The sequence below is a fragment of the Rosa chinensis genome, chromosome 2 (assembly GCF_002994745.2).
Source record: "Rosa chinensis cultivar Old Blush chromosome 2, RchiOBHm-V2, whole genome shotgun sequence".
Taxonomy (NCBI): Eukaryota; Viridiplantae; Streptophyta; class Magnoliopsida; order Rosales; family Rosaceae; genus Rosa; species Rosa chinensis.
Genome location: NC_037089.1, coordinates 77,047,334 through 77,062,674, shown reverse-complemented (window position 1 = coordinate 77,062,674; position 15,341 = coordinate 77,047,334). Strand labels below are relative to the sequence as shown.

At 42.0% G+C, this 15,341-nt stretch overlaps 1 protein-coding gene across 1 annotated transcript; it reads right to left on the bottom strand.

The window, feature by feature from the left end:
* Positions 1-8,240: 8,240 nt before the first annotated feature.
* On the bottom strand, positions 8,241-8,645 carry LOC112185053. Its single transcript, XM_024323264.1, has one exon. It carries the CDS (start codon positions 8,643-8,645, stop codon positions 8,241-8,243), a length of 405 nt encoding a protein of 134 aa, XP_024179032.1.
* Between the last annotated feature and the right edge of the window lie 6,696 nt (positions 8,646-15,341).

The window sequence follows — 15,341 nt, the reverse complement described above, 5'->3', positions numbered from 1 at the left end:
TATCCCTTCCTCTGGAAGGTCGTAATCCATTAATTATTTAAAGGCTTGGGCATAGCGTGGCCAGACCTTCCTTCACTAGCGTAAGCCCCCACTGTGCCAATTCAGAGGCCGTCACCCCTGTGGGGCGGCCTTTGTCATCAATGCCACTGACTTGTAATGGATTGATTAGCTCCAAGTAGTACCTAGCATCTACGTAATTTGCAGAAACAGAGAACGGGCGAGGATCAGCCTTAATCAACTCAGCCTTGTTTGTAACCTTGTTCCACACAATCAATTCCTGGTGAAAAGTTGACGGGACACAATAGCTCCGGTGAATCCAGTCTCTGCCTAGAATGGCGCTATACGCTGCGTAGTAGTCTGTCATAAAGAAAGCATATACCCCTTCCGCCAGGCCAACCTTGATACGCAGGAATAATAAGCCCAAAGTCTTCATTACAGTCCCCGCGAAGTTCTTAAGCGTGAGGGACGTAGACTAAATCCTCTCTTTCTTAATTCCGAGCAAGTGCATAGTCCTTGTAGTAATGACATTAACTGCCGCTCCTGTTTTGACCATGATCTTGCTGACTTTGGTGTTGCCAATTTCTGCTGTGATATATAAAGGTCTCATGTGCTGGACCATAACAGGTGTTGGTCTTGTAAAGCTCATGACGGACTCTATAGGGTCGGCATCCTCTGTTTTCAAGAACACAGCCTCTTCCACAGGTGTCACGGCTGCTGAGGTAATCTTCAAAGGCTGTTCGCTACTTTCTTCAGCTTCCATACACTCCTGCGCCGCAACCGGTAGCGCATACCTCGCAGGAAGGACATAAACCATGTTGCAGGAGGTATCTAACATTTCTGTCTCGTCCATCTCCTCATCCAGGTTGATTTTAGGCTCATCAATTGGTATGTCAGTGTTGAATTGTTTGACCAATGAAGCAACTAACGACTCCTCTATGAGGCCTTTTACCTGGCACTGCTTGTGCTCCTGAGTCGTGGCAATCTGCTTTGGTGAGTCCGACCTGTGTTCTTCCTTTGGGTTCTCCTTTGGGGGTGCCACCACCAGACTTTGAACCTTTTTAGGTCTCCACTATAATGCATCAACAGTGTTGTCCTTGCCCCCCAATCTCCCAAAAACAGAGGGTTTGGCTTCTAGCTCCTCTCGAAACAACCTGCCCCTGACACGGGGTCGCCTAGTGGGTGAGCTTTCCTTCCTGGCTGGTGGAGGTGTTCTTTCTTTGGTGATCCTGCAGAAAACACTAGGCTTAGAAGCCCCTGACTCTAAGTGTGCTTAGTTCTGAAAATTGCTGGGAGTCACTAATGGCTTAGCGGCTAGCGCCTCCATCTCCTTCTGATATTGCTCAGGTGATTTAACTAGTTGCGAAGGTTTAATCAAGCCTTGATCGAGAGCTTCTAGTGTCCGCTTGGCTTCTCCGAACCTTCGCTGCAGGTTCCTTTTCTTGGAAGGGCTAATCTCTACCGCTTCCCCTTCTCTCTGGTATACCATTTTCCTTCCTTGATGGAAGACGTTGAAGCAGGTGGAATGTACATTTTGGTCAAGACATCTTTGTGCTCATTCCTAGCCCTGTCATCTTGCTTCTGTTCTGCTGCAGCTGCTTTCAGTTTCTTGAACAAGTTGGAGTCCCTTAGGGATGACAGTGACTCTATCCTGTCTCTTGCTCTTGGGCTCGACGGTTGATAGTTTTGTGACGGTGAGGCCCACTTGATTGGCGGGAAAGAGCCGAAATGAAATGTCTGCTCAATTTCTTCATGCGATGCTTGGATGCCACATTCTTCCTTGCATCGTGAGCAAATAACCATTGGTGAGGCTTTGCCGACCGGTTTAGCTTTCTCCTTTGCAGGGGTCTCGTCCCATTCTGTCCTCTATTTTCAGCCCTTTGTAGTCAGATCAAGGTTGGCTTTCTTTGGTTCTTCTTGGCCCAGTTCACATCAATCATGTTGATCTCGATGTCCAGAAAAGGTTCAGGTCCACTAGTGCTGCGGCGGTCGTCGGAGCTTCCACCTGCAAACTACTATTATTGAGCCATACCTGAATTTGGTCATTTAGCTTCACACAGTCAGCTGTGTTATGGTTCCACAGATTGTGAAATTTGCAGTACTTCTTTCCTTTCAGCTGATCTGGATGAGGAAAATGTCTGAAGTCTGTCTTCACCATCTTCGCGGCGATCATCTCATCTAGAATCTCATGTGCCTTATTGGCATCATATGTATACGTCGCAAACTCAAGTTTGGTAAAGGCCACAGACTTGAGTTTGACAGGTTCCTTAGATATCTTCAATTGCTTGAGGGTTGAGCTCTTCCTCCTTGTCAGTTCAAATGCGGAGACCTCATTCTCCTCTTCATCATCTTCTTCCTAGCAAACTTCTTCCCCCCTGATGATGGTAGTATGGATCATAGGAAGTTGGCTGGAAGTGCAAAGCAGCCACTGTATGATGCTTTCCTGGTACATATGTCCCTTTGGACTCATTTTTCCTAGCATCAGTCTCTCTGAGGAGATTCTCAAAGCTACTGACCTCTGTGATAAGCTCTCCCATTGACTGGATCATGTTGCCATGTTGCTTCTTTCGTTGGCGAGGCTCCAATCCTTTGATTGCCAATTTAACCAACTCTCTCTTAGGCAATATCATGCTCAATTTAGCCTTTTGGATTTGGAAGTGTTGGAGATAAGAGACAGCGGACTCGGTGGGCTTGTTGGGCCATCTGGGTGAGAGAGGCCAAGTCAACCTCAGGCTCAATAGCTCCAAAAGTCTCTTGAAAGAGCTTCTCCATGGCTGGCCAATCAACCACTGACCTTGGCCGCAGTTTAGAAAACCATCTAAAAGCCACGCCAGATAGAGAAGTGCCAAAGATCCTGCATTTGTGGATGTCATCATTCTGGTATTGGCCGCACTGCACCTTAAACCTGGCCAGATGAGTTGCCGTGTCCTCAGTATCCTCTCCTGAAAAGGTAGAGAATATAATATTTTTGTAGCCTCTGGGAAAAGGCGCGAGCATTATATACGGCGGGAAAGGTCCCTCATAAACCCCATCTAGGTGGGCCCTGGGATTAGCCAGCCTGATCATCTCCTCAATCTCTTCACGTCTCACATAGCCCAGAAGAAGGAAGGTATCGCCACTTTCTGGCGAGCATTCTGCAGAGATGTAGCCTGGCTAGTGGCTGCTGTGCCTTCCCCTAGATGAATTGTTAAGGGAATAGTGGATGGCTGCAATGTCATAGCTGGTACGGCAACATCTTTTACCAAGGCCGTTATTTTGATCGGAGTACCAGTCTAGTCAATACCATAATAATTCCCTGGAAGCTCTTCATAGACATTCTCCTCCCCGTCACTGTCGTATTGTGTAAATGCAGCAGGATCAGGGGGAGTGCTTTCCCCTGTTTTTTGAGTTTTACTCTTTTGCGCAGGAGTTAGAGTGGCCTTATTACCACCAATTACCAGGGCTTTGTCCTTGCTTTTTGTTGTTGAGGCAGAGGCGGCTGCAGCTGGTGTAACTGTATTGCCGCTAGTCTTCTCCCGAGCATTAGGAGGTATGTATTTGCCAGTAGCTGAAGGTTGCCCGAGTGGGCCCAGAATTGCGTTAGGATCCCCTAAAGCTTTGTTCAGCACTTCCTTCGCCTGGTCCAACTCAACTCTCTACATGGCGACTTGGGTCGCGAGATTGGATCATTCGTTGCGAAGCACTGCCAATTCTGACGCAGTATGTTTAGCTTGGTTCGCGATGTCAGCAGAGATACGTTTGCTCTGAGTGGTCTGGCCAGTCATCATATCCACAAGCTCCTTGTGGTTTTCCTGGCTTTTCTTGTACTTATCTTGCCACTGTCCCTGCGTCTATCGCGAACTTGCTTCAATATTTCGCAGTGATATCGAAACCTCATCAAGCCCTCGGCGCTCTTCCGCGAGGGCCTTTTCCATCCTCTCATTATATGCAGCATTATTCCGCTGAAAGATGGCGAGTCGCTCCTCAATGCTCACATTCGCCGGGGCGATAATGGGCACAAAGGAATCAAGTGTCCCCTCACTCGCAGCCACTTGGGCAGTGTTGGCCGCACCGCCAGCCTCATTAGGCTGGACAGGAGGATTATTATTGCCCTCAGTAGCGGGCTGTGGAGTTCCACCCTGTTCTGTTGACATGTATGGTGATAGTGGGTTGAGTGAGAACTTCTATGTTACCTGTTCGTCGGAAAGACCACGACAGTCGGCACGAGAGTGCGGCCTATAACTGGAGGTCTTATGGTTTGGGCAGTTAACGTAGACCTTTTGGTACGGGTTTGCGCTTGATTTCCCAATGGTTGCAATCACAAAGAAACGCTAAAGGTCCCATTGGGCGTGCCAATATGTTTGGCTCCAAAACCAGTATGGGTGCAAACTGTCTCTTTTGAGCGTGTGTGTAGGTGTGCCAGCACCATAGGGTGCAGTCGTTGAAGAATCCCTTGACCTGACTTCTTGATCAAACACCGTGGACGAGGAGAGCACCAACCTCGCCACCAGGTTCTTCTCTATGCCTTTCGGATAAAGGACTTCTTGCCTTACGGATAAGGACTTTGGTTGTGATCTCTTAGCGACACCGAATCGATACTCAACGTTGTGGGTTGAGCAGAGCAATCACTGGGAAGTTTGGAGAAAGCACGGGTTTTGCTAAATGGTGACTTTAGCTTCGCTGGGTTGCGAGGGCGTTACCCTTGCTTCGCTGGGTTGCAACTAGGTTGCAGGTAGGTTTGCTCCGGAAAGGCTTTGATTATCTGTATGATTAGTTGATTGAAGAGTTGTGTGTAATTCGTCCTTGAAACCTGGTATTTATACCTAGGGTTTCGACTGTCCCTTGCCATAGAAAGATTATTGATTGAAGTTTCCTATTCAATCTCCGCTACTTGATTCCAATAAGGGCTCGTTTTCCTTATGGATCACGGAATGGAAGAAGCTGTAACCCAAACCCACGTAGGCTTATTTTTTGGCCGCAAGTATCGGCCCGGTGTGCTAAATCCCCTAAGGGATCTTGCCAAAAATATTTTTGGGCTCAAACAGGTTCAAAGTCATTACCTGGTTGGTACACTGACGTTCTTCTGCCAATGTTGTTGGCATTTTGTTAGATTTGGAATCACGTTTGGTTTAGGCCCATTGGTCTGGCGTTCTATTATGAGTAGTCTAATCGTACATGACTCTGCATTTGTATTGTTGATACTAGTAAAGTTGGTTCCGATTTAAAGAAATATAATTTAATAAGAACTTTGAATATGCCAATAGTAATGATTTTCCTTTATTTTGCTGTCCTCTTTTATTGCAAAAGTAATATATCAACCAAAGATACAGATATTTTCAAATAAAATTCAAGTATATAATGAAGTAGCACATAATCAAAGAAAAACTAGTTTTTTTTGCTTAACATCAATGCTTTTTTTTCTTTCTCCGTGAGGATCGAGCTTGCCCCAGATCATGGCACATAGTGAAAGCTGACGAGCAATAATTGGAAGGTTCAAAATCGAGAAATTTTCGAGCCTCGATTTCTACAGAGAGAGCTTGATTGCCATCAAGTTTTGTTGAGATGGAAGCTTGAAACACTATTACCTGTGTGGCATTATACATACGGTTATAAGAGTCATCCTCGATACAATTCACCAACCACAGTCGGCCACCATCACATTTACCCAAGAAAGCCATCTCTCCTATAGAAGATATCTCACGTAGCACTTGATACGACTCAAGGTTGGGGATTCCATTTGAATCCAACTTATAAGCAACGACCTTATTCATATACGATGTCACGGCAATTAAAAATCCCTCAAATTCTGTGAAAGCCAAGAATCTCTCTGTAACACCATTATGGATTGTCTTCGCATCCTCCCATTTCTCTTCAAGAGTGTCAAAAATGAATGAAATGTCTGGTCCGGCACTGATATAGAGTATGTGGCTGCAGACGCAGTAGTCAGACACTCGGGGATCAGTATTAGGCAAATAAGTGGGGTGAGGAAGGTCTTTCCAGGATTGGTGAACCGTATCAAAAACCCTAAAATGGGATAGATCTTCTTCAAGTACATAGATTTTCTCCTCAAGGCTGAACACTATAATGTAAGGGAAATCAATCTTGGGTGGAACCAATCTGGAAATCAGACCCTCGCAGAGACGGAAGGGTGGACTCGTAGCTGGATCAAAGGAATATACATTGGGGTTCGATGAATATACATTGGGGTTCCATATACCACCCCACATATAAACTTTGGAACCAACAACTACTGGTTTCATCAAGGTGGGAATTGTCCTACGAGGCCAGCCTGGATAATAATCATGCACAAGTTCACACTTTGGCCTCCTTTTGCAGAATTCCCTAATGTTTAGACGGCATACTCGATTGCGCATATTCAAGTACAAAAACCACTCTTTGTTGTTGGGCTGTTTTGAGGAGACGGAGGTACACATTTGCTTGCTAATATTAAGACGGCATAGTCCATCCCATGTCTTCTTCACGTTTGAAAAGCACTCCTTGTTGATCAGCATCTTCGTCTTCCACATAATCACTCCGTTCTTTCAAATCAAGCTTCACTGAAACGCTGTGTTGTGTAGAAGTAGCACGCAGGGAGAAGGCTGGCGGCTGCAGGCTAGAGTTTATCTTTTAGTTTCTCAGTGAATAATATGGGAAAACCCTGTTTTTTTTTTTTTTTTTCCAATCTATTTATTCTGAGAGCACGATTTTAGGGCTTAATTCTCATAGATTGCCTTCATAATCACGTTAATGGAAATTCGATACAAACTCGTTGAAGAAATGAAGGCAGTTCAGTGAATTCACCTTTCTTGATTATCCAAGAAAACAGAACGTACAAATACTTTTGGATATATATAAGCATGTTCAAGTAAACCCTAATTTGTGTTTGGCCCAAACTCTAGGTTACTTGATCTAGTGGTAATAGGGTTAAATTAGAAGGATCTAGATTCCTATTCAATGTACGATTACTTTCCTTGTATGATTGAGATTCTATGCATTGTAATCCTCTATATAAAGAGACCCTATTATCAATGAGAATACACAGCGATTTCCTCTCAATTTTAGTTTCTCTACAACACGTTATCAGCACGAGGCCCTAGCCCTAAAACAAATAGTCAAACCCTGATTCAAAAAACTAAAAACCTTGAATCCGAATACAAAACCTTGAAGCCTTTTCTGCCTCCACCTCACACATTGAAGAACTCGATTCCAGGAATCCAGAACCGGCGGCAGCACCCCAAGAACCGGCCGGAAACCTACTAAACCGGCCACCGGAAGCTCCATACATCTCGCACCAAATATTCCACCGGATCACCATCTTCCGGACCTCCAATTTCCACCAAATTTTGATAGCAGAAGCCCACTGATCTAAAGTTTCAGGAATCGGAAGAAAAAGTTCAAAATCACATGGTCATCACTAAGTTAATACAACGGCACCCAAAGAATTTTTTAATTGCTTTTCACTTGTTGGATTGAATATACTCAGATGCCAATGGAGAATTGCTTGTCATTGAGGACTTGACCAAAACAATACTCAGATGCAAATTGTTGAGATTTGTGAACTACTGATGATGAAATTGGAGCGAAACAAGATAACACATGCATCATAGGAGTTCTTGAGGAATATTTTAGCAGTTTTCACTTGCTCTTATTTGTCCATATCATTTGGACAATTAATACATTTTTGAAACTAGATTGATAGGAAGGCTCGATCCCATGCATACTAAATTAATTGAGAATCATTTCATTTCATGATATCCATCTGCGGTAGACCTGAAAATGAAAAAAAGAAAAACTGCAGATTTTTCTTAATTCCAACGATGTTTCTTTATTGTTAATATAAATATCTCTTTTGGTAATTTAATTTACCCATAAAATGTGATGGTGGGTGTATGAAAAAAGGATGTGTATTTAGTATTTAGAGGTGTGTGAATAAAATTTCTCAAAGTCATTTTTGGTTGCCAATTTTAAATAAGTCTACATCAATTCTCTCTCTCTCTCTCTCTCTCTCTCTCTCTGTTTTTTTTTTTTGAAAATGAATTTCATTGAATCAATTAACGATTACAATCGTTTCGAATTGCATCCCTTATAAATTCGGGAGTTATGACAAACCAAGTTTGACTATCAATATTTCTTAATGCATGAGAAGCAAATCCATGAGCTATTGTATTTGCTTCCCTTGGTACATAATTAATTCTATAACCACCATGATTTTGCAGTACTAGTCTGATCTCATTAAGCAATATACTCATTGTAGATAAGTCCGGTTAAGTTGAATGCAAAGCTTGAACCAATAAAGAGCAATCAGATTCAAACAGTACCAGCTCATGCTGTAATGCCACTGCCAAATTGATCCCTTCCTTTAACGCCATCAATTCTGCATGGAAAGGCGACGTTACTAAAGGGAGAAGTCTAACAGCACCAACTTGAAAATCACCATTAACATCTCGGATCACAATTCCAGCACCCCCCCCCTTTCTTGTTGCCTGCTGGAATGCACCATCACAATTAACCTTCACCCAATTCTCTTGTGGTCTTTTCCATTTCACCAATTGTCTCCTAATCTCCGTTGGCTGCACATTTACTTTTTTGAATTCCTCATACCAACCAATAGTGAGCAACACAGCCTCAGATGCATGCTGTCTCTTATGTTCCCATAATTGACTGTTCATGTTTTTCCAAATCCCCCATAAAAGCATCAAACACCTAGCTATCTACTCCTTTGTCAAACTATTGATTGCACCCAAAAACCAATCTATAAAATTGTCACCCGGCCCAGTAGGCAGCTGTAAACCAGCTCTATGCCAAACCTCCTGTGCATATGGACAATCAACAAAAACATGCAAGTTGTTTTCCAAAGTATGAAGACACAATAAACACCCCATCTCTCCATTATAGCCTTTAGTACTCAATCCCACCCGTGTAGGAAGAATATTAACCGCTGTCTTCCATGCATGTAGAGCTACCTTGCTAGGTACTTTAACATCCCATATTGCCTTCCACACTGCCTTATAAGAATCAACAGGTGGTGAGGGGGCTAAAATTAAACCCAAAGCCAAATCACGAGCAACAAAGTATGCACTATTTGTAGTAAAGAAACCCTTCTTATGAAAATGCCAAATTTGTCTATCACTCTGTACATGCCTTGTCAATGGAATGCTCAATATCAAATCAATATCAGTTTGGGTAAAGTACCTGGCAAGTAGATTTACATCCCAACTCCAAGTAATTGGGTCAATAAGCTCCTCAACAAAACAGGGAGCATCATACGGACGAGGTGAAGACGGCCCTCTGGGGTACACATCTGGAATCCAATTATGATTCCATATCTCAATACGCTCACCATTCCCAACCTGCCATCTAAGGCCCTGTACTAACACCTGCCTAGCTTCCACATTGCTCCTCCATGAAAATGAGGGTGTATCCCCTAAACCAGCTGTGAGATACTCACCATTAGGAAAATAAATAGCTTTATACAATCTAGCTATCAATGAATTTGGATTCTGTAGCAACCGCCAACTTTGTTTAGCCAACATAGCCTTATTAAACCAATGCAAGTTCTTAAAGCCCATACCACCCTCCTTGTTAGGAACACATAACCGTTCCCAAGATCTCCAGTGAATTTTACTTTTCTCCTTTGAATCCCCCTACCAGAAACCGGCACATAACTGATGCATATCATCACAGAGACCCAAAGGGAGCATATAGCAGTTCATCACATATATTGGAACAGTTTGAGCAACAGCTTTAATTAGAATTTCTTTACCTGCACCGCTTAATAATTTGGCTCTCCAGTTGACGACTTTCTTTGTAAGTTTCTCTTTCAAGTAAGCAAATGCAACTGTCTTTGATCTTCCAACATGGGTAGGCAAGCCAAGATATTTCTCATGTTTATCCACCCTTTGCACCCCAAGGATATCTGCCAGATACAATTGCTTGTCCATACTAACATTCTTACTAAAAGCGACATTGCTTTTCTGTAGATTTACTCTCTGCCCAGAAGCTATCTCGTAGGCATATAAAATATTTCTGAATTGCTGACATTCCTCTTCAGTTGCAGCGCCAAACAAAAAACTATCATCTGCAAACAATAAATGATGCAAAATCGGTGCAGTAGGAGTAACCTTGAATCCATTGCTGCTATGCAAAAAACTCAATCAGAGAAGACAACCCTTCAGCACATAAGATAAATAGATAAGGTGACAACAGATCACCTTGTCTAATACCCCTAGATGGTCGAACATAACCCCGGACTTCTCCATTCTCTAAGTAGGAATAGCTTACTGTTTGAATACTAGCCATCACTAGATCCACCCACTCTTCTGCAAACCCTAATTTTAAAAGGATTTGTCTCAAAAAATTCCACTCTAGCCTATCATACGCTTTACTAATGTCAAGTTTTAGAGAGAAATACTCCTCCTCGCTTCTGTTCTTATGCAGAAAATGAGCCACCTCAGTGGCCACTAAAGTATTATCAGAGATCAATCGGCTTGGTACAAATACACTCTGTAGTGGAGATATAACGTCTCCCAAAATCTTCTTCAATCTATTGGCCAACACTTTAGAGCAAATTCAGTATACCACATTACATAGTGCAATAGGCCTTAACTCAGTCATATCTTTCGGGTCCTTCACCTTGGGAATAAGGGTGACATGAGTAAAGTTCACCTCTTTGATAAGATTTCTAGAAACCAGAAAAGAACGTACTGCCCTACAGACATCACTACCTACAATGTCCCAATACTTCTGGAAGAAGAAAGGAGACATGTCGTTCGGACCTGGGGCCTTGGAAGGATGCATCTGAAATAATGCTGTCCGAATTTCATCATCTGTATACGTTGCCAATAATTGCTGATTCATCTCAAATGTAACTTTGGGATGAACAGTATTCAAAATCAATTCCAAAGCTGCCGCATTTGTGCCTTATGTAGAGAACAAGTGACGATAATACTGAGTCACTACATTCTCAATATCATCTGGTTCCATTACCCAAGCTCCATCTGCATACTTCAACCTCTTGATCATATTCTGTTGTCTCCTGTTTGATGCTCTTTTATGAAAATAAGTTGTATTCCTATCTCCCTCTTTCAACCACATTGCCTTGGATCGTTGACTCCAATTAGTTTCCTCCTCTGTCAACATCTCCTGTAACCTGCCATTTAATTCCTGCTTCTCAACATTCATCGCAGCATCAAAGGGGGCTTGTAACAGTTCATCCAGCCTTGCCCTAATAGCTCGCATCTTCGTCTGTCGAAAGAGAAACGTATTACGCTGCCATGTAGCCAACTGCTTCCCTGTTTTCTTAATTTGCTGACAAACCTTTTGCATAGGGTCCCCTTCAGTAGCCCCCTGCCATCCATTCTGAACCACAGCCTCACAATCACTATGCCGTGCCCAAAACTATTCAAATCGAAATCTATGCCTCTTCCGACTTGTCTGCGTTACAGAGTCGTTACAAATATCAATCAAGAGTGGACTATGATCAGAGGAACTCGGGTGGAGGTGTGTAGTGCGTGAATGCCTGAACAAATTGCGCAACTCCACGTTCCACAGACTGTGGTCTAACCGTTCCTTCGTCTGATGATCAGACCATGTATACGTGCTGCCATAAAACCCCATATCAATCAGAGAACAATCTCTAATGGCCTCTCGAAAAGCTAGCATCTGCCCAAGCCTCCTAACCCCGCCGCCAGACTTCTCATTGCCATCCACAATCTTGTTGAAATCACTGCACAGCAGCCACGGTAGATTTATCTCCGCTGCCAACCGCCGCATCAGAGCCCAAGTCGCCCTTCTATCTCTAGTTTGAGTGAAACCATATATACCAGTAAGCCTCCATTGATCAGGTGAGCCTCTTACCCCTACAGTCACGTCGACATGCCGTATGGAATAGTTTCTCACGTTGACTGGAACATCATTCTGCCATAACAGTGCCACACCCCTCGAACCATTCCCTTTGGGATACCCCAAACACTGGTCAAACCCGACCTTGATTCTCAAAGTTTCCAGTTGCCTTTTATCACAGAGAGTCTCGGAGAGGAAGAGAATGCGGGGTTTCTCTTGCCTGATTAAATCGATCAACGCTCTGCGTCAATAGTAGTCTGCAATGCCTCTGCAATTCCAGGCGAGAACGCGGTAAGCCATCACTGCCTTGTGTGCCACTGTCGTGGCAATACTCAGAGCACCATCGCGACTTTGCTAGGGTTTACTTGAGAATTTGGTGGGAGATTAGATCAATTCTCTTTATTTTAGATAGTTTTGAATTTATATTATTAATTAAATAATGAAAAAACAGTTTAAATCTATTTATAAATTATAAACAGCAACTTAAAAAGACTTTTATAAATTAACAAAAATAATAGTGACTCTCATCTCGTTTTTTATATTTGAGAGCGAGATAGATTAAAAGTTAAAAAATGAAGAGTCATTTAAGAGTCTGATGTAGCTGTTAAAATTGATAAAAACTAAACATATTCTTCAAAATAACAAATGAGTCAAAATTAAAAATACTCTAAAATTAGAACTGTTTTTTTGCCATTTGGTATTGTGGATGAGTTTAGAGCCTCCTTGTCCATTTGTTTAATCAGATGTTTTTAGTTAGTTAGATGCTTCCTGTCAATTTAATAGAAGAGGGATTGCTTCCTGAGGCTGATATTTATAAATGTTTTAAACATGAAAATCAGACTAATAATTGAGCAAGCCAGAATTGTTTAGTGGCCACAAAAACAGTTGCTGGAAGTTTCTGGACAGCCAAAAAAGGAAAGAGTTGGGAAGCAATCTAATTTTCAGTTCTAGTGTCATCAAAAAATCTAATTCAGTTCTAGGGTGTAATTAGTCCACCTCATGACATGAGAATAGCAATTATTCGCAAACAGCCTTACGTTCTGTGGTTGGTTTGGTTTGTACCCATTCAATGGTTTATACCTTTACCAATTTGTGCGGCCAGAAACAAGTAAAAGTTTAGATGAACCTCCATCGTTCATGGTGGAATAAATCACTTTCACCAAAAGGATTAAAGATTTAAGAAAGAGAAGGCCGCCCCTCCTTCATTTGCAGTATTAATGCGGGTTTTATAGTTCAAAGAGCGTAATTTTATTCTCCAAGTAACAGAAAGAATAGTCTCTGTCTTTCTGTGAGGAATATCCTTCCCGTTGTAAAATAAGAGCACATGGCTTTGCCCATTTACAAGGACTCCATTTTATGTTCAAACATCACATGCTGGCGGATGTGGTCACCATTGAAGGTACTCGAGATATTATGTCTGGGTGGATGGATAGGACTAGTAGTTTCTCGATCAGCTTTATAGCAGGCCAAATACAATATTACCTTAATCAAAGTGTTTTGGAGGAAACTTTTGTACAACTTTCCATGATTTATGAAATTCACAATCAACAAAACAAAAACTTTGTGAAATAATAGCAAATTCACTTTTACAAAAAGATTACAAATTTCTTGATTGGAGTATTAGGTTGTAATACTTTGTGGTTGAGACTAAACTCTTTTAGTATTGGAGTGTAATATGATGTTAAAGTGAGTCATGCAAATTTATGTAAATAAAGAAAATAATCATACTATACGACATTCTAATTGAAGTAAAAATTCATGTCTCGATACTCCTAACTCTCTAAGAATGAAATTTTGATTTCTATTAGAGATAGAAAGAATCGAATTTATCATTAAAATGTAAAATTATAGAATATAACTGGAAAAAAAAAAAAAATTATATTAACCCAGCTTAACAGTGACCGAAAGACATATCAATTTGGTCAGTTTCCCACTGGTGTTGGTAAGAATGTTTACAGGAATCAACTCGTGTCACTCCCAGTCCCACCATTGAGAAAAAAGAAAAGAAAGTAAGAAGTCTCTATTGTCACTGTCATGAAGTCATGCTTCAAAAGCAATGGTCATCAAAATCCTAAGAAGATCAACACAGACCTGTCCTCTGAGAGTCTGAGACGTTGTCCTCCCAATGGTTCATAAATCTCAGAACCACACCACCACAAGACCCATTCTCTCCCCCAAAAACCACACTGACAAATTCTCCACCACAAAGGAAGGAAAAAAAAAAAAAAAACCAAACCACTACCTGCTTCTTGCCCTCCCTCCTTTACTTTCTCTGCAGCCTCTAGCTGCTGCCACCACCACTTTTTTTCACCCAAAGGTTCCTTCTTCATAACAACTCTTAAAAGACTCACCTGCAATTTTAAAAGAGGAATACTCATTGGATTAATACCATTGGCTGAGACAGCATGTGGTTCTCTGCCTAGAGCAACTCTCAACCACAATATCTATACTCAATAGGTTTTTAATCATATTTGTGTGAATATTATAGTACTAATCTTGAATATACAGTACTAATATTTGATTATGATTTCATATAATAGAGGCTTTCCCGGTTTCAATAAAGTTGAATCTTCCATATAACGCCAGCCTTCCCTTGATGTGATTGCCGGCCATACAATAAACCAGTACTAGTCCATTCATTATCCTCATTAATCAACTTTGGTTAAGCTCATGAGCTTAGATATTTTGTTGATGAAACAATAAAGAATGAAATTCACAGTTATCTACATCCAACCATTTTGAATTGGAATCCTCAAACCACGCAATGCTAACTACCAAATAAAGAAAAATATGAGAAGCAACCGATTTTGAGTCCAACCTATTAACAAACAAAGTCATTACTTGTGCGTGGCTATACAAGCTTAAGCTAAACAAGTATTGTTATATCATTCATCCACGTTAGTCACATAGTTCGGATGCTTAGGTTTAAACCAGCCTGGCAGTCTCTTCCAGAAAATATCTTGAGAGCGACTCAAAATGATCCGATCCACCAATTACAATTTGCGAGAACCAAAACTCAATCCTAACACTCTTTTGAGTTTCACCTATTACAAAACAAGAGGCTGCCACACCAATTTGTATATGCGTTGGCATGTGATTTGCCGCACCATTCTGACTCTAAGCTTCTAGGGGTGACGAAAAGACACCCATTTGCTTTGGAAGCAATCAATTACATGCCCCTACTATGGACGGAAACGTGTGGCAGCTTGGAAATTTGGAAATGTGAATTGGTCACGCTGGTTTCTGAGACGTTGGTATGGATTGCGACATGATGCATCCTTTCAATCACAATGCAAGGATCAACCGACAGATCACCACCTACACCTCTCTCACTGTGTGAGAGCTCAGAGGTCCCCCTGCCCTTAAGGTTGGCCATGGCGTTTTCTGACACCTGCCATTTTCTGAAGAAAGGCCATCACTCCACCTCCATCAACTGGAAGCTTTTCCAAATCTGAACCTCCTTCCTTTCCTTTCCTTTCCTTTCTAGGGCTTTTGCACCGCACAATATTTCTACTACTATTTAG